Genomic DNA, 20886 nt, shown 5'->3' with positions numbered 1-20886 from the left:
AGTCAGGCCCTAACTTTTCTGTACCTACCAGAGAGACATTCCAGCCTGGTGTTCCAAAGCTGAGCAGATTCAGGTCCTCTCAACCCACCGGGAACATCCCCTCTTCAGATAAACTATGTCTTGTAATCCGTTCAGTCAACAAATTGTGTTTCTATTTGCACGCTGATTCATCAAAGCACACCAAAGTATCTCTGCCCATACTACAAATGCAGAACACATCTTTTATTAAACAGTGCCCAAGAAGAGTGCCTATAATTATCAGAACTACAACCATTGCTAAAGGAAATGGACAAAAAAAAGCAAGAAAGGAGAAAAAAAAAAATATCAGAACTACAACCATCGCTAAAGGAAATGGAGAAAAAAAAAAACAAGAAAGGAGAAAAAAAAAAAGTCAGTTTTCTACATTGTCACAGATGAAATTCCCCTCCTCATATATAAGTGCAGAAAATTTAGTCAAAGTATGGCAGAGGGCATGTCTGCATGTACATGTGCATGCCAGTGCAAATGCACATATTAGCAATATGGGCTATTTTTAATGCCTATCAAAAACACTCAGTGAGGGGTTTTTCCTCTTTCTGAATCCACATTATATGGCCTATCAGCATTACATCAGCTTTTAATATAACCAGGATTACAAATCAGGTATCTCCCTCGGTAGTGCTGTGACTCTCGAAAAAAGCAGGTGCTATTTCCAAGTACGCATATGGGCAACCATTACAATATGAAATATGCACACGGTGATGGGCAAGGTGGAACGGGAGGTGAATACAATAACGCTGAGACAAAACACGGGCAGAGCTAATGAAACCCAGTTCGTACCACAAATGAAACGAGTTGAACAAAATCTCAGTTTGCTTTGTGTGGCACTGTTGAGCAAACCAGTCTTCAGACACGAAGAGTGAAAAGAGACAGGTTTCAGCAACGCCAAAAGGAAAACCTGCATGACCTTTCCAGGAGAGGAGGATTTCAATGCAGGGCTCTTGCGGGACAAGATACTATCTGCAGGTTTGAAGAGACATTGCAGCCATACACACTAAGACTGCACTGTCTTCCAGCGTGACTTATTCTGGTTTATGATATCTTCTACGGGCGTTAAAATTCAGCCATCTTACAAACCTGGTCCCATCAAATCACAACGCTCAACAGCAAGCATGCTCACGGCAAGAAGTACCTCCTGCCTCACCGAGAGCACCCCTTCTTGAGGGGTACACGTCACCCATTGCTCTGTATCACAGGCTTGAGAACCACACGGCCATGGTCACAACAACAAAGGGTATCGCAGTTTCCATTCATTTGAAGAACCCTCCTTGCTCATTCTCCAGAGCATGCTTCTGCCTCGTTACTGAGAAAGTTAATAACGCAGCTGACCTCATGGAATAGGCATCATCGGTGAGATTCATCGGCAGGCAATAATGAACTCAAATAAATTAAACAGAATGAAAATGAAATCTATCAACTTTACCCATTATTTTACCACAAAGCACCTATAATCCACTGTTTTAATTCTACCTCTAGTTGTATCAAATATATATCCACATCACGTTATGTTTTTGCGGGATTAATTTTTGTCTTTGCATCTTTCCCGGAAAATGAAGTCTCATCTTGCTTAATCCTCATTATATAAATATGTTCAGTTTTATTACCAATAACTACACTCTAATCCTGTTTGGATAATTTATCAATGTTTCTGGGTTTCAAAAATATAAAAAGGTATAATCCTATTTTTTCACCACTAGCATCATCTTTAAAAGTCATTTTATATTTGATTTTAAAAGCCGATTGACCTGCTTACTTAAAACAAGCTTGAGATTTTTTCCTTTTTCTCGCTTTGCCATAGGCTACAGTGGCTCTAACTGCAGGCTACCACTGCCTTAGTATCTTTATGTTTTAGCTCCAAACACACATGCTGCGGGTCTGTGCCCGAGCTGCATCAACTTTCTTCAGCTACAACGGAGTTAAAAAGCTCACCATGAACACAGCACAACCCTGGCCTCTACCAAGCTTAAGAGAAGTAGCATTAAGTTTATTAAACTGGAAGGTAACTGTTGACACATACTTGCTTTCAAGGGGTCCTTGGCAAGAAAGTGGCAGCAGTTACAACAAATTAACAGCATACAATAAAAATGCCATAAACATGCAGCATACATAATAAATCCAATCAAGTCTACAAGTCGCACAGATAAAAATGACAAACAGCTACTGTCTCTGAAAATAAAAAATACACATTTCTCAAACGCTGCTGTTCATCATTACAACATATTTTTGCCCCTAAATCTAAAATACAAATTAAGTGATTTTAATATGAACAGCATTGTACATAATATATTTACTTTCTCATTTCCCCTCTCCTTCCCGCCCCTCCCCTCTTTTCTAGCTTGTGAAACCAGGGTAACTCCTTCAGCGAAGCCTCCTTGGGGCTGATTTGCTTTTTAAAGATCTGTGCTGTGTGCTCGGTGTTTATACAGATGTTAGCTGAGTGATGTTCAGCAAAACACAACGAGTATCCCTGAACTGACCGAACACAAATACCACAGTACTTATGGCGACTGTTGCTCCATAATTTATTGGCTGACTGCATTAATTTCCTGCATCTGATCTGTTTCTAATTCTAGCTGCTGAGGTTGGGATCTGAAATTTGTAGCCAATACGAGGCATTTTAACGTTTGAGCAATGTACATTGAATTTCAGCTCAGAAGAAAAGAGGCCATCCCAAAAGGGAGCAAACGGAGGTGAATCCGGGTCCGTTCAGCATCTGGATGTCTTTATTGCCAGGTTTAAGAGCCCTTCTTGCTAGCGAGTAGGAACTTGGCAAGGTGCAGCTTTGAAGCCTCTGTCTGCTGTACCTGTGTCGATATTCCGAGAGGAGCTGCTGCAGTGGGAAGACTCGCACAGAAGAGGAAGGATTAACAAGCTCACACGAAAGAATAATTTTTTTTATATATACAAAAAAAAAAATATATATAAAAAAAGTGCTTGAACTGAACAAACTCCTCCTTGTTAATCAAAGGGGGGAAACAAAGGACTTCCTTAAATATCACTTATATGGTGGGTGTAATAACAAGTAAATTATAAAAATTAAAAGTCATTAAAGAGAGTAATTAAGAATAACTGTTTAGATAACAATGACTTTCTTGACATCCTCATAACAGAGGTTCGACTTTTTAATCACTCTTTTGCAATAACTCACATAACTTCAGAATAATTGCAGATTTTTAATTTTTACATATCCGAAAGAGCATAAAAGTGAAAACCATAAATTATATGCTAACTCCAGCTGTTAAATGTTGGCATTTTGTCTTAAAAAAAAAAAAAGAAAGAGTTCAAAATCTGTTTCCTTAAACCAAGGAAATGTGGAAAAAGGCCATCCTGCCAGTGGAAACATTCAACAGCAGAAAGCTCATGCTGCGGTTTCTTGCCGAGGCAGCAAACTTCTCTAAAAGGGAAGTTACTGCCAACTCAAATACTGTTTGCTTTCACACCCAAGAACAAACTGTGTGCATGGTGAAGGCTTCCTGAGGGCTCAGTGCAGCTGGAGCATGCTGAATAAAGGTAACTAATGTCAAAGCTACTGTAAACTTGTTCTCATTTTTCTATCAGCAAGTTATCATCAATGGTAACACGACTATTATTCTGCCATCCTTCCTCTTAAAAAAAAAAAAAAAAGAGAGAGAGAGAAAGAGAAATGAACTTTTATTTTTATTTACCGTCATTTTAATCCTCTAGTTTATGGTTTAGGGCATTTTCTTGTTGCTGTTTCTACGTGGACAAGCCTGGGGGCTTGTTTGCAAAACTCCCCCTGCCCTTTCAGGAGACAGGTCAAGCTCAACTTCATAAGCACAACAAAGACGAATTTCCAGGGCTGAACACAATATGCAACAAGGTTCCTCTCCCCGAGCAGGAAATGCAAAGGGAGGGTTTCACTGCAACTTGACAAATTGGAGCCAGAAAGCCGTGCCAAAGCAAACATAATTACTGGGAGGGCTCAGCTCTAACGAAGATGACAGTTAGATGGGTGTCCTACCATGGCCGGTGACGGTCACACTACTGTTACGCAAGACGGGTGTGCGTTTACTCACACGAGTGCTTGTGCAGAGCTGGCAAACAACTGTTTCTTCAGAGTAAGTGCAGGTAGTGGCATCCCCATCTGGTCTGTCTGCTGCACGCAGTATTAGATGTGCTATCATTTTCAAAAATATGTATATGGGAGAATTTTTCCTCCTCAAGAGTATGCCTGAAAGTTAAAAGCCTGAACTATCGCATTTACAGAAGAGGGATTTTTTCCCCTTGCTCATAAAAGAAACCTGAGAAAGTGCGGCTATTGTGACAGCGTAAGATAATAGCAGTTTCATCGACGATTCCACTTTGAAATCAATAGTTATATTATTTTGAAATACAATGAAGGAAGGAATTAAGATTCTTGTAACATCTAAGAAAAAACTAAACATTATCAAATCCTGCCTTCCCTCTTCTAGCCAGCTGGCATACCCAGAATCAAACACAGTTAATCATTTAAAGGAAGAATCCTTTTCAAAGTAGAAAATCACACTGTTTATTCCAGAACTCCTACTCAATACTATTTTTTTCTGTGTACTAGTGCCTAACACACACTGAAATGGCATAAGGCATAAATGCATCTTTATGAAAGAAACCATGAGCTTGAGCGAACGGACGAGTCTACTCAGGAGTCAACTCTCGTGCTTCAGCTGAGCTCAAGACGGGGCTGACGTGGAGTTACCCCCACCGTGACCTTACCCACCTCAATGCACACACACACAGCTGCACAAAGTTGCAGTCACCTGCCTTCCTTTAATTTTGCCACCAAAAAAAGGTAAAAAAAAAAGTTACAACACACAACATCAAGCATTAGCCCCCCACCCCCCCACCCCACCCCGCGCACGGAAATAAAAAGCTAATCTTCCCTTTCGAAGAAGGAAAGATAAAAATTTGTCAGCTCTTCTCTGATAACAGAGCTGCAAAATAAAGATGCTTCTCGCCAGGCCCCTGCGATGATTGATGCTGCGTCATCTCCCTCCTCCATCGCTCCCTACCTTGTCTGGTCGCTGATGGAAAACCAGGCGGCCACGGACACGCAGGCGGATCTCGCACCTTCTCGGGCCGCAATCCTCCGGCGCCGGGCTCCTGCCAATGTCCTTGCAACCGACGGTAAACAGGCCACAAGGTTCAAGTTAACTGCAGAGCATTACTACACTGAACATCTGGTCATGAATGAACGGATTGCCCACTAACTCTCAGCGTTGGGCAGCTGATGAAAAATTCAACATTTTCCTTGTTGGCACAGTTGTTTTGGAGAATTCTCTAGAGCTTCCTGAATTATATTAAGAAAATTTCACTGCAGCAATCTATATCTGTGAGAACAGCTGGTGTTGAAAGGGATCTGCTGCACTCGGTGTGCTGGGGGACCTCCTGTTGGATCACGCTACTCTTACTACATTTGTCCTTGAAAACTTAGCTCTGCCACGAGGTCCTACAGACAGGACTGTTGAACTTAAAAACACAGGGCAAAAAAAAAACAACCCCAAAAAAACATGTTAAATTAGGAAGGGCGACTGGGCGAGAGGAAAAAGTTCTCCAGGTCAGCCAAAGACACTCAGCATCTCCGCATGCTCGTGAGGCTCAGCTAAGCCAGGAGAGGCTTTATTCTCTAAGACACAATGTTATGATTTCTCGCCACTTTCTTCCCTCTCCCGGTATTGTTTCAGTTCAGTAACAGAAATCTCCATTCTGATAAACTCTGGGTCAAACAGCTGAAATGCCTCAATAAATTGTACAACAAAGATTTCCCTCCTGCAACGTCCCTCGCTGAATTGCAGCGCGCCAGTTGCACAATTAAAACCAGCTCTACACCAGGCACTGAGATAATCTAAAACTAAAAATTGAGAAATCGACCAAAAAAATGGGAGGGGGGAAAAAAAAAATAAATTCAAGCTAGAGCTCAAAAAATGAGAAAACAGCAACACTGTTCATTTGAGGACAAAAAAATTTGACTTTTAAATCTTAAAATATTTTAAAGAAATTAACTTCTTGATAGTGTGATAGTATAATAATAAAACATGTATATCTTTTTTCTTAAGGAAGTGGTAAACTTAAGTCATGCTAAATTTAGGCTATTATCTATGCAGCATAAATTTCACTTCTGTGTATAAATGCTAACTTGCATATTTCTCCATGGTAACTAAACTATGATTAAAACAACAGTGAAACCAGCCTTTAAAGCCACCTGTTTAACTAGGAACAACCTAATTTACAAAAATACTTAAACTTAGAAATTTCATGGGAATCTAGATCACGTTTTTCCCAGTAGAAAGCTCACTTTTCCATGATCACATAATTGTAATATACTTGGCTTTGGCTGGTAATCTTTTTTTTTTTTCTTTTTTTTTTTTTTTTTTTTTTTTAAACTAGTGTAATTTTTTCATGCATTGTTCAGCCTAACACAAGTGGTATTTAAGATTATAAAGAATAAGTCTCTAATAACCCTTTCCGAAAAGGAAGTTATTTTGCTCCTTTGAAGGGATTAATTTACCTAGAAAGTATCTTCATGTTTTACAAAAGGAACAAATGAAAGAAATGAGAAAATCCCAAACTGAAATTCCCATTAGATATGGTAAGACACCTTCAAAACTCATTTTTCTGTTGCGATATCCTTGTAATTTACTAATGAAGAAATGGACTGGTTTTATGGGTCAAATTAAAGAAATAATTATAATACGACCCAGAATAGTAAAAGTGTAGGTACAAGCAATATTTTCTTATTTAATTATAAAGCATAAAAATAGATTTGAATATGAATCATTTTTAACCACAGAATTAAATTTAGTATTTAAATACCGAAAACCCCTTGAAGTAGAAATATAATCATAATAGGTTTGGTTTGGTGTGAAATACATGACTCATATATTCATGACACATATCTAAAAATGCCTCATATTAAAACTTTATTATAATAAAAAATTGATCACCATTTTTGTCTACTGGTTTTCACATGATGTAATACCTAAGGCCAAATCTCTGGCTTTTAAGTAATGATGAGTGAAGTAGTTTCACAGTAACACCTCATAAAACGTTCAGAGTCCATTTCATTTACGCTTGCCCATCCAATGTCATATACAAATGTAGGACGGACGCTAATTAGATAACAATGGTATTAACATAATGCCTACAAAAATTGACATTAAAACCTATCCCTGCTATTAACAGCCCTGAAAGGATGACGGAGTGGAGCTCCCAAGTCATAACCAACACGGTGAGAGCGTTCCCGAGGAGGAGAGACCCACGGTGCCTGAGCAGATAGAAAATAAAGCCCCGGGTCCGCAGAGATTTATGAGCAGGCTGGGCTTTACACCTGGAGATAATCTCACGGAGCTCAGCTGGACAACTACTGCACAAGGTTAGAGCAAGCACAGAGATGAGACTTACCAGTTAGCAACAAACTAACTTCAGAAATGAGAGTCTAGTAGCCAGGTATCAGCTGACAGAGATTTTTGCATCTGTTAATTCAGCTAAGGACTTCTTTTTTGAGAAAAACCTATTTGCTCTAAAGGGTCAATACCCTTTTTAAAAAAAAAATTCAGAACTCAAGGTAAAGCTCAATAGATTCTCATTTGTTGCAGACGCCATCCAAGATTGCAAGAACTGAAGCACATTCAACCAAGAAAGGCAAAATTATTTTGTTCTTGCCCCAAGTTTTTTGTTTTCTAGATCTGTCAAAATTTTGCCAAATGAACAGTTTCATTGCCTTTATGTAACCAGTCTGTCTCCTCTTCATTTCACTGTAGACGTCTTTCCATAAGACAACCAAAGAAAGAAACAGACTTTTAAAACTAAGAAAGTAAAATCACAAGTACCGAGCGAGTGATTTTAGGTTAAAAGGCAGGAACCACAAATAACTCAGTGTTTTAAAAACTATCACATTTCAAACTCTATCTCCAAAACGGTACTCTGTTCACAGCCAGATCTTGAACATCGACAGCCACGAGTCCTTCAGGAGGGGAACTCAGTTCCATGGAGCAAGGGAAGCATCTGTAAGGTGGGATACGCTGGTGGAGACTGGGCAGGAGGACCTTATAAGCAGAGCACAAACGCCGCACTCAAGGAGAAGCGTCCTCCAACCCCTTCTCCTACCAATGGAAAGCTACATAAGCAACCAGAGAAACCAAGACAGCCTTAAACTTTTTAGTGCCTCCTTATGCACAAGTCAAATATTTGGGGAAGGTGGGTCAACTGATGGATTTACGGTGCTGGTTACAAATAATTGTCCTGGTTATACTCGTCTCAAGCCCATCGGGAGCCTACGCTAACACCGGACATTTTAGTGCTCTAATCTGTTGCTACAGATCTCTTCCATGCTCAGAAATCTGATGTAGCCGTGTTACACTAATTAAACTTTGTTTTGCATCAGAGTCCTGCATTTGCAGTGTGTGTACAGTATGTAAATTATACAAATTACAAGAAAAGTTGATTAGCGTAATTCAAATCTCAGTGCAGTTACTAAAATTAACAATGAATACAAATTATACAGAATCACTTCAGTGCGGCTGAGCAGCTCTACACACAAAGCATGTTACCAAATTCACAGAAGTGGACACCAAAAAAAGGCAAAAACAAGTAGTGAGAATACTACAGATGACCACTCTCAGGGAAATTTTGCCCAAACCTTATTAATCTCACCCAACCTTATTAATTCTATGCAGCTATTATTCAGGGTTAAACTTTTCAGTGGTGCCTGCAATGCCCTGCTCCAGCTGCGACGGCCCCACTCCTCCCACTTGCAGCATTTTCTTACCATCTCTTCTCACGTCAGGTGAAGTAAGAAAGGTGAAAGTTCTGTAGCACTGGAAGGAGCACCAACAGTCATAAAACCCATCTTTTTTACAAGACTACTGAAGTTTTTGAGATTTGGGGTTTGTTCAGGAGGTCTGGGATATCCTACCTGAACCCATCCACCCCCCCCAGAGATAACACACGGCACTACAAGAGTGAGCGTTTCTGTTCCATTAGGAAGTTCCTGCTGGAGCTACCAAAATGACCAGTTCCCTTTGTCCTGCCCAAAGAGAGGACCACACCTCTTCCTGTGTTACTCATCCATGGTCCCTCTGCTTAGAGGAGCATCGTGGCCTCTCGGGCTTTTCCAGCACCACAAGACGGTCCAACAGCCGTCAGGAGCAACAGGCAGGAGCTTCCAGTTGCATCTCCTCAGGTGGATTCTCTCCACCTCCAGTGAGGGGCAATGCCTTGCTGACTGCAGGACAGCTATATCCAAAAAAAGACAACCCACTTTTTGTGGACACCTCGTTCCTTTTGCTCATTGAGAGCTTCCCAAATACCACTGACTCCTTTCTGCTACCTTTCATGTCAAAAGGAACTTCTCTCATTCTACTAAGATCTCCATCCCTTCCAAAAGACATTTTCTGGTGAACCTGACTAAGAAGAGAGGAAGGTTTGTCTGACCCCTGCCCTTTTGAATCCAAGGACTGAGATGTCTCCAGCTGACTGTGCTAGAAGACACCGCAACATCCAAGACACCCAATACAACAAGCCAGCAGAGACCTTACACAACGCTGCCTTGACCTCCATGTCTTTAAATCAGTTGTTCTGACTGCCCATGCACCTGAGGATAACTAAAGTCAAGGAGGCAGAAGTCTCACAGGTAACAAAGAAGTATTAGTTGTACTCTCAGTGTAGACTTCTCCACACTAATCAGTCTGCCTGACATTGCTCAACAGTGCAAGGTAATCCAGAACTGGTATTTCAGATTGATTTCTATCACTAAAATGCCAAGCATGGAGTTTTGACAATGCATCTGTGATGTTTGTAGCAATGCAACGTATTTCTCGGGGAGAGGAAAGCAAGAGGGGCTTAAAAGAGGATGCAGGAGAGAAGGAAAAAGGCATTTCATTTGGAAAATGACAACATTCTGATTGTGTTGGGAGCAGGGAAAAAAAAAAACAAACACAAAGGACAGAAGAAAACAAAAATTCATTTGAAAAATGCTGCTTTAAAGTCATTAAATTGAATGTGTCCAAACCGGACTTTTGGTTATCCCAGATTGAGACAATAGTATTTTTCCTAGCCTGCTAGCAATGATAAAGGTCTGGATTAAACAGGAAGACAGGAAATTCAAAGTTAGCTTAAACTCTATTCATAAAAGGGGATGGGCTTACCAGTTCAGATAAATGATTAAAAAAAAATATTCAAAAATCTTAGGCCAAAATCTGATGAGAGATTCACAAAAAGGCTGCATTATGTTTCATTCTATTTTACTATTCTTTCCAAACTTCCTGTGCTGTACCGGCTTCAGTGGAAACCAGCACCACGCTAAGCTGCAAAACCAGGAAAGCGCCTAGCCAAGAGCAGCACTGGACTCTTCAAATAAAACCAATTTCATGAAATTTCAGCCGAATTCCCAGACCACAAGACACGTATATAAGCGTTTCAGATGCTTATCAGAAGCTGTTCTCTGAACATTTCCCTTGTTCCCTCCCCACCACCTATCAACCACCTGCCATGTCTAGCAAGCAAGACACAAGACACGTCTAAGCAAGAGACAAAAAGACAAAGTAGTGTTAAGGCCCCTAAAATAAATAAGGGCAAAAGAGATATCGAACCTATCATTCCATCTCCCAGCCTGAATATCTTGACTTCCATGAGTTTAGATCAGAGTAATAGCTGAGAGCAACAGGAGACAGGGAAAGGTGTTCCTCTGCCTTCAGAAGTCCCCCATCACTACTGATCTCTTCACAATTATTAATCACTATCAATAATTAACAGTATTATATCTAACACACAAACAGATATGCATCACAATTTCAGTTGCAAGTAGACCAAAACCAGTCATGCCTCAAAACACGTAATAAGCTAGTACAGACAATTAACCAGAGGCAGCACTTGGCCCCAAGTCTGAAACAACGGTGCAAGCAGTCTGAAACAGCTCCTGCAAGCACGAGGTCCCGAGGACGACCTGTGTTAGTGGGAGGTCTGCGTGCTGCCAACGCGGCGGGGGGAAGGAGACACAGACGCTTTTTTTTTGAAAGCAGCCATAGCCACAGCCGACTGCACAACAAGACACGAAAACGAAAAAAGCAAAGAGACGGTGCTGCGTAAGGACCGGGAAAAGCATTGTAACAACGTTCCCGTGGGACAGGGGCTGGCCACAGCTCCTCTGCAAACACACCCGAGCTGCTCAGTGCAAAAGTTCAGAGCTAAAGAACAAATTATTTTCCCCTTAATTGCCCTTTCTTAGGCTTTGCCCCTTAAACGTTAAGGCCGTGCTCGGCAGCTGCTTTGTGCACTCTCCTCCTTCCTTAGGGGCATCCGCCCATTCTGGAAGGATGCGTGAAGATCAGCCTCTGCGGGGGGATACAGGCAACCCAGTCCTCACCTTGACTTTGATGGAGTTATGCTGATTTACACTGATATCTAGCCTACATCAAAACGAGACTTATTAATATTCCACCACATTTGGTTTTTTTGTTGTCAATCGCCTCAGTAACCCCTCCTCTTTCAAAAACCTGAGACTCTTTGACTTAACATGATCTTGAGCTGTTTTCATGGAATTCAAGGTTTTCAAGTCATCCACTCCGTTTCAGCATCATTATTTCCTTTAAACATCCACTTCAATGGCATAAGCAATTTTTAACTTTTTATGCTGTTTGAATTCAAACATAAATTTGTACACAACAATAAAACATGCCGCTAATTTGTCATGCTCCTATGAGCAACTGTGTCACTCACACCAAGAACCACTGACTGGTGTTTGGAGCTTTCGTTCCTATTTCACATCACTCAATTGAGCCTTCTGCAGAAAAGCTTTTAACAACCACATCTGGTCTTTAATAAATCACTGCACTTTGTCTTCCTGCCAAAACTCCTCCTTTATCTAACTTACATCTTCATGATGAGATAGGAAATCACACATTATGGTGGTGACAAACAATTGTAATTATGTCATTAGTAGCCATTTAGTCTACAAAGGTTCTCAAAAAGGAAATATAATGCACAATAAGAAATATAGGATAATACATTGATCACAGTTCTAATCCCCTTTTTACTTCACAAGTGTAAAAAGCTGGCATAATTCATGGGCACAGCAGGCAGTAATAGTATACCACTTTATGAACTATGCAGCTATTTTATTCCCCTATCTACTTAAAAATAAAAAAGCTTTTAATAGCTTGATTTAGACATAAAAGTTATTTATGATGCTTCACTGATTATAATATTTATTTTTTTTAACTTTTCACGAAAGTGATTCTTTCTGAAATGTAAGTACATATTATGTCATCAAAGATCTCGGAGAAGAACATTTACACTAGGAAAGAAAAAGTGAGGAAGAAACTTTGGTATTGGAAAGAATTTAGGAAACTCATCTCTGTACGCTGTACGGCTTGGAAACCAGCATGCCACAAATAGAAATAGCTCTTCTACCATTTAGGAGTTTTCTAAAAGCGACTAAAGTATAAACATGGGAAGTTTAAGAGTTCACTCAGAACAAAGGTGTCATTTAAACCAACTCAGATGCTGGGATATTCACACGTGAAGAACGACTGGAGTCCGACTGCACTGACGGGCTCCAAAGGTGCCTTTACCATTTCAGTTCAAATCCAGAGTGCGCTTTTGGGACAAAGTGCATTAGGCTTCACTTAACGCACTTTAGTTCACACCACAGAGCAGTCTCAGCAAACATCAACTGGATTCCTCTCCGATGAAACTAGACTGGCTCCAGGAACATTCCTCCGAGCCCCTGCAGCTACCGGGCTCGCAGTCCACCGGACTAGATCAAGTCCGGGCCAGTATAAAACCCCTGGAAAGCTCACGGGGTGGATGCCGGACCTACGGCACCAGCTGCTTCCCCCCTGCAGACCCACTGCTTTTGCCAGGCATTGCTGAGCAACGTAGACATAGCTCAGGAAAGCTGCAAACCACCCAAAAGGATGCTTGTTTCTATTGCCAATCGCTTTGTGTAACCAATCCAATAGTGAGATTTATTTAGGTTTCCAAATCAATCACTCCTCATTTTGCAACACACGCTTTAGGATTATCATCCCCTCCAACACTACGTGAGGTTGTCCCCCACGGAAGCTAAACACAGGTTTGGGCATTTTTCAGAAAGACCTGGACTCCAGCAGGTTGCCGTATTTCGGCAACCAGCTCTCTGAATCCCTGTGGTGCAAAACAAACGTGAGGCTCCTTAAGCACCTGTAACACACAAAAACGTCATTTCAGAAAGCGTTATTGTATTACCCAAAAGAGAGGCCCAATTTGCCTTCCGTGTTCGTGAAAACCATTTGCACAAAGGACCCCAACGAAGTGCACTGAATGAACACACAGCACCATCACATCAGCTCTTCTACACCAGCCAGAGCTACGGTGCCCCAAATTCGTGCAGGTGCCATTCTGGAAAGTTTATCTCTCAATCTTTGAACCTTCTTCTGCCTGGTGTATTCCCCACCCCCTCATCCCGCCAAAGGAAAGCCATCTCTCAAGATATCCAAACACCCACTCCTGCTTTCATTCTTGGTTTGTTACAGTCTCCACCGTTTCCTGTTAACCGTGACTACAAAACTTCACCTACTTTTAGCCGTCAACCTGGTGAGCATCGCTCCACTCCTTACCTGGCTGAGGTACCTCCAGCAGGGCAAAATTCAGTAGCTTGCTGCTAGCATAACCTGGAGGAAGCAAAGCTTCCACCAAACCATCCCTCTTACAGGGGACCGTTACGCAGCAGAGATGCTATAAATGGTTGCAGATGCATCCTGGATTAAATGCCTGCTCTAGTACAGGCTGGATGGAGAGCTACAGTCAGGCCCGACAGCACGCAGTCGAATATAAAGACAACCCAGTTCAACTCCCATACTTCCGAAAAACCCCGAGTTAGCGCTTTAGGTGCTATCTCGCCCATTTTGTGTTCACGCCAAGTGCTGTGCAGTGAAAACACATTCAGTACTGGAATTTTGCAAAGTCCCAGGGAGAAAAACGATGCCTCTGCCCAAAGGAAGAGGAGTATGTGACATCGTATGGTGCTTACCCAGAAAGAAAATAATTACTCTTATTTGGAGAGAAGCTTCAAATCATGCAAGTTTTACGTCGCCAGACACGGGCCCACAGAAACAAGCAGCCCTGGCCAGGCACTGCGGGGAAACTTCAGACGAGGACTGTTGACAAGGGGCCAGAACAAAAGGACTTTCTTTGTGTGAACAACGAAGATGAGCCTTTGAGTGAAAATTATACACTAGCTCCTGGGAAACTCTTCCACACCAAAAACCACAGAATAAGCCCTTGCCCTTGGGCTCGCTACCTCACAGCAGCGTGGAGCTTGGAGCCAGTCAACTAGGTCACAAGGCTAAAAGCATTTCTACCTTCCCCAGCCAAGAAAACCACTTCCCGGTGGTACCTTTTATCTCAGTCTAGCTGCAGCACTCCCCACCCTTCTTCTACAAACAAACAACATTAACCCTTACCTCCTAGGGATCTCACTGTCCCAAGGCTTGGCAATAAGCAATCTTGAGGCTGAGATAAAAGGCTTGAGGCAAGACAGGAGAGAAGGGAGGGGGGGGAAAAAAAGAAAAAAAAAAAGAGAAATTCAATAGTCTGACATCAGCGGAGCTTGCTGCTGTCTACCTGGGAGCAGCACTCGGCTGCAGGGGAAGAGATCTTACACACTTGCACCATTCGCCACTGATGGATGGAGCTCGTAGGTAGGACTCGTCTCCCACAGGTCTACGAGAAGGGTGGAAGAAAGGCACTGAGGAATTACTCTTTCAAAGCCTTTCACCTAAACCATGAGGGGCAAAAAAAAGGGGGAACGCTTCAACCCTCTTTTGTTTTATCTTCCCCCCCCCCCCCCCCCCCTCCCCATTCTTCCATTTTTTGCAAACTTAAATAAAACTAACAGCGTATGAAAGCAGGGGAGAATCAATCAAACTGCCTGTTCTGCTCTGAACCACCTACAAACGTCTTGTCTGGAAAAATACAAAGTGAGCAAACAGTCACTACTGGACAAAACAGGAAGATTTCAAGACAAACGGCTTTAAGTTACTAATAAAGTGGTTAGAAACATGCCTCCACAGGAAAACGCGGGCTGGATTTTTATCCTTAACAAGGGTTACGGGGACCTTTTGCTTACATTTAGGCACTTTCAAAAAGTGAGAAGACAGACTTTCATTTGACCCGGCGCGACAGCCTAACTGACCCAGAGTGGAGAGCGGTACATTATTTCCAAAAATGTCACAGCCGTCAATTAAAAGCATGCACATGCAGCTAAGGAAAGCCTGCTTAGAACTGCCCCCAGAAAAATAATTTTTTCCTAAATTTCCCAGCACTAATAGTTTAGCATCACCCCTCTGAGGAGCCGCTTTTTTTCTCCTTTTTACCTTAGGAACCCAAATATGGACCGGACCTAGAGGGGTTGTACTGGGAGAAGGTGCTGAGTGAGGAGCACAGCCAGCTCCATGGTGTTCCTTGGATTGACCCCCCCACCCCAAGCTTCAAACACTTTATTATATCTTGCACTCTCTTGCAGGGAGAGAAGGAGAACCACATTGATCCAGCCTGCTCCTCCAGGGCGCTGGAGCTTCTCAAAGACAACTAAATAAAGAAGTAGGAAGCGAAGGCGCTCACAGCCCTACAGGAGCTCTGGGGATCTTGCACGAGAAACCTCTACAGAAGCAAACTCCAGAAGGCCCTGCCCAAGCTCCTTCTCAGCCCGGACTCCAACCCCCAGGAACCGTCTCTTGTTTTCTGCAGAAGCAGCCAGGAGAAGCACCGACGCTCGTAACGCTTGCCAGGCTTCGGTGAAGAATTCAAATGAAGGTCTCGTTCCCACTGAAAATCTGTTCTCTGTTTAGCTAGTCCCACCTCGCAACTGAAACTGCCTGGTGAACCTGACTGACAGGTCAGATAAATTACATTATGCCCAGGACAGCACCTTCCATGCTTCTTTGAATATCTTATCACCACCAGTTTCCAATTTTACTTGCTGATATAGGTGACTGCTCTGACATTTTTCAACCTTGCATGTACCGTTTTACCCTTCAAAAGGGAACCGAAACCCAAGGTCTTTCAAGACAGCGCTTACTTCTTACTTGTTGATTTGCAACACACCTTGAACTTTTTCAAGACTCCTGGACCATCCGATGTTCCACTCCTTGCCTTTAAAACCAGTTTCTGACATACGGATCAAGTCTCCGGGTAGAAAAGATTTCACTTACCGAATCTTGTTTTGCAGTTCACCATAAACACAGTTTTCTGCACATCAGGAGAAAAGAGCTTGTGTTGAAAGGAACTCTTCGCAGGAAGGAAACTGCAATTTTAATTATATAACTGTAATCAAAAAATAAAGACAAGACTACCTCAAGGTTTGCCTGTCTAATCCAACGCAATGAATCAAGGACATTCCCTCCTCCAATTAATGCATTTAACAAAAGCCTAAATGAACCAGCAGTTAAGTGACCATGGGGATGGTCTATACAAAGCAGATAAATCATCCATGATAATGCACACACCTACTTAATAACCCTCTATCTCACATCTTTTGTCTTGAAAACGGGCGAGAGATTCTCACCCTGATAGCAACAGCAAAATACAGCCGCTCAGGCGGCTTTTTCAGGGAATTTAATTTGGTGGGGCAGTACCTGGCAGAGGCCAACACTGACCTCAAGGAGGTTGTGGTGATATTTATCCAGGGACGGTCACCACTGCAGCTCACACGTACTTGGGGCAGGCACGTGCCATTCAGATCCAAAGATGATTGGGACTGGAAAAATCACATAATAGTGGCAAGGCAGAGGAAAACACAAGGACCCCATCTGCGCCGGTCTTTCTGTTTTCTTAGCACAATACGCAACGCTCCATCGCTCAAGGACCATCCAACTGGTGGCACTTATTCAACTAAAACGTGAAGGAAAAGGGGCCTCAAGAAAGCAGCGTGCCTGCAAAGAGCTCAGGATTTATCTTTGTGCATTTGCAGGGAGGGCAGGGACGTCTCTACCTGTACTGGGATTTATAACACATTGCTTGCAAGGCTGGCTGTGCCGCAGCCGGAAACCTTGCTCTCCTCGGAGAGCGGTACCTACCCCACGGGCTGCAGCCACGAAGGAGGGAGCCAACACCACCCACATCGCTCACGTAAGCCACCATCGACCGATCCAGCTTCAGCAACTACCCTGCAACAGACTCTCACCCATGGCATGGACTCTGCAACTTGCTACTAGCGTCCCCACCAAATTCGTCAACACTTTGAACTTAACGTATGTAGTCATTGATGCGGTAAAGTAACAGCGCTATGAAGTTACACTCTGTGCACTACTTAATGCTTTCTGAAGATCAGCATTAGGGCCACCAGCTCAGAGAAAGAATTGGCCAGGTTTCTAAAAATATAAAGCCATTAAGTACCAAAAGGAAGCATAATTGTTGACTTTAAATATTCAGGCGAAATCCACAGTAAATAACAATAATTTGCTTGAAATATTGTTCCATACAGTGCATTCACAGAAATCCAGCATACAATTTTCAAGAAAGTGCAGGCAAATTAATTGCATACTTTCACCTTTTATGCTCCACTCACACAGGAGAAGAATAACATTTTGCCACACATTGAGTAACCCGTACACGTTTGAAAGGAATCTAATCAATAGTATCCATTTAATTTGAGATTAGATTAAATATGGACAAAGGGATCAGAGAAGCTTGTAACACCTGGGAGCATTTGTTCCAATTTTGAATCCACTTTTGCCAGCTGGTTGTCAACAAGGCAGAGAAGGGGGGGGGGGGAACAACAACACACCAGTGACCACATCCCCAGCCATGCCAACAAAAAGTAAAGACATCTCTACTTGTAAATCATAGGTCTAAGGCAATACTCAAGAACTTCAGAAACTGAAAAACATCCATCTTTCCCCAACCTATCATTTTGGAGGTTACTACAGATTTCAGCACATGTGGATAAGACCAATAGAATCTTTCCCCCCATTTTACTCCTACAAATGAAATAATAATAGATCATCTTATTCATTAGGATTTTTAAAAGCATGTATGTTCTGCGAATACAGGTACAGAGCCAAATTTCACACCATTAACCATACAGCGCTTTTATTTGTGTTGCCATATGCAGCATCAGTCCACGACATTCAGCATTCGGTATATACAATTTTTTTTCCTTTCCTGGCCGCGACTTTGATACAGTGACTCATTACTGCTGTCAGATCATAAACACCAGGGAAATAGTTCCAGAAAAAAAAGAATCTAAAGAAAAATCTCCATGCGAGCACTTCCCATTGGCTTTAGCACACCATAGCGCTGGTTAAACCGTAAGGAAAAGGATCAGAGTCACCTGGATGCTCCTGCAAGGATTATCTGTCTCGCTGCACCCGCTTGGTTATACTTTTTCCCCGCTGCCCATGTACATCCCACCCCTCCTGTCACCCCGTCATTTAAGGGTCTCCTTGGAGAACCTCAGCTCCATCGCTGGCCTTTTGTCCCTGCCAGGAAAGGGAGCAGCCGAGCAGCGACCTGACGTCCTGCAAATGCCTCTTCCCCACCACTCCATTACACAAAACTGTATCAACTCCCCCTCGCTGCGCACGCAGCCGGGGGCTGACAGTCACCCCTCCGTAACGCTGTTCTGTACAACCGCCCGTCAACCCATCATACTCACGCACAGGAGAACGAGCTGGAGTTTCAACTGCTCCAAGAGTGTGAATGCGGATTGTGTAGCGCAGAAGTAAATTTGAAATTGGTTCAACTGTTTTATTTAGCATAATAATAAAAAAATATTATTTTAAAAAGCAACACTTATTAAAATATTTTATATGCCACCTCTCTAAAAGTGTCAAAAAAAAGTAAGTCCAGTAATGAATAGCCTGGCTATTTCAAATTATTATTTAAAACACATAATAAGAGGAATAAGCCACTTCTCGTTACATCAGGTGAAGGGAATTTGAATGCCAGGCTCAGGCCTGGCCTTGGGTCCCTGGAACAACGAAAAGCCCTTTGCTCCACACACAGCCGGTGCTCTGCAAAGCTCGCAGGACCACGGAGCTTCTCAAGGCACCTCCCGGGATGGAGAAACCCCGTTCCCTGAGGCTCTCCCTGCCTCGGGAAGGAGAGTACAGCTGTATGCCTAAATTCTGTCCTCAGTTTAGTTCACACTCAAGCACTCGAGAACATTTGTTTTCTGTATTTCTGTTATGAAGAATGATTTACACGCTCTTCTTTTCCACTTCAGTCCTATCCACATCCTTAGTATTCGTACCTTCACAGGAGGAGCGAAGTGAGTTCATATACAAAAGATGCTTTATGACTGTATAAGGGGTGGCAAAAACAAAAAACAGAGGGATCTTTTTCCACTTGAATTCACTGGACCCTTGCAGCTCCCCAGAGGAGGAGATGATAGTCTCTTCTCTGGTGGAACAGCAGTGACTGAGAATAACATATTGGTCTCCTATTGCTCTGCCATGGGGTCTGTGCAGAACCCACTTCATCCATAAAAACCACTTTACTGGTACAGGGGCTTTAGTCCGCCTTGGAAACCACGTAAGGAGTAGGAATCAATTTTTCTTTACCTTTTGGTAAATTTTCTTTATGCATGTTTGATTTCACATGCCCAGCGAGCTGCCAGGGTGGAGGAGCACCAGCAGGAACGCTCTCAGGACCAGTGAGCTTTCCCACCCATCGCTACCAGACACACGGCGAGGAACGCAAGCCGCCCGACCCCCGGGACAGCAACTGTAAAAAAGGAACAGCGGCACAGACGTCTGCACAGGGTAGCGATCAAACTCCGGGAACACTGGAAACGTGGGTTTGATGGCTAAGCCAAACCAAAGCCCTCACTTTTGCTAGGCCAGGTTTAAAAGAAAGACCGTGCCTACCTACCTGGGTTACAATCCCACCTTCATTTCTCTACAGAGACAGCCTAGCAAACCTATCTGTTCTGCAGCTATTCTGAAGAATGTCTTCTAGATGACTGTCTCTTCATCAGCTTCTCATGTTGAGCAACCAAAGGAGATACTGTGATTCTTATCGCTTTTCACATATGACTTCACATAGTCTTAGAGAAGATAAACAGACAAGCTGCATGTTCTGTAACATTTGCTTTAGAGGTTTCAGCGGTAAAATGTTTGAAGCTGTTTCAAAACTAGACTGATGTATTGTCTGAACATTTTCCCAAAATAACCAAGATGCTCAAAGATTGTTGCATTTACTGTACATACGTGGCTACATACCTCTGCCGAGGGGTACTGCCTGGGCCACAGAACTTGTAATTTTGTCACCGTAACCTTTCTCTTCGAGCCATCAAAAGGCTCTTTAAATGTTAGAGCATACTTATTCCTTCGCAGGGGGTGCGTTATTCAGAATACAGTCTCTCAGCTTTCTAACATACAAAATCCACAGGCAACTGCAAAGCTCCAGAAGGCATTTCCAGTCCAGCTGCATAGCTGGCTTATGTGTAATACTTCGGAAACTGCTAGAGAAAATAAGCATATTTGAAAAATACAGTGAGCTCATGTTACCAGCCTCATTTACGTTACTAAACCACTTAAAGCCATGTCATACCAATATCCCTGTTGGTGATTACACAGATCAGGAGGTCAAACGATTTCCCAACGTCACTACTAGCCAGTCTGCGCATACAACCAACCTCAGCTGAAATGGTACTCCAACGACAAAACATTTACAGGAGAAAAATAATATGAGTAAAGTTGTTCACTTCATCGCTGATCCGTGCTTAACGTATTCATTCCGCTGCAGGGTTATTTTCAGACATGTGACAAATAAAAATCAAGAATATTTTTCCTTGTATAGCTTCTTCCAAAAAAATCCATTGACAGTTCTTCATCCAAAAAATGCTTTATGCTCTTACTCCATCCCCAA

The 20886-nt window shown here is 42.5% G+C and overlaps 1 protein-coding gene across 1 annotated transcript in view; it reads left to right on the top strand.

Moving 5' to 3' along the window:
* Positions 1-5006: 5006 nt before the first annotated feature.
* LOC103903315 (centrosomal protein of 83 kDa-like) overlaps positions 5007-20886 on the top strand; it is a 39441-nt gene continuing 23561 nt past the window's right edge. Inside the window, exon 1 of the mRNA XM_009284505.2 lies at positions 5007-5163. Within this exon, the coding sequence (XP_009282780.1) occupies positions 5007-5163 (157 nt within the window). The remainder of the gene's footprint in view (positions 5164-20886) is intronic.

Source organism: Aptenodytes forsteri, unplaced genomic scaffold (genome assembly GCF_000699145.1).
Source record: "Aptenodytes forsteri isolate BGI_AS27 unplaced genomic scaffold, ASM69914v1 Scaffold53, whole genome shotgun sequence".
Classification (NCBI taxonomy): Eukaryota; Metazoa; Chordata; class Aves; order Sphenisciformes; family Spheniscidae; genus Aptenodytes; species Aptenodytes forsteri.
The sequence above is the reverse complement of the archived record's forward strand: the minus strand, read 5'-3'. Positions and strand labels throughout refer to the sequence as shown.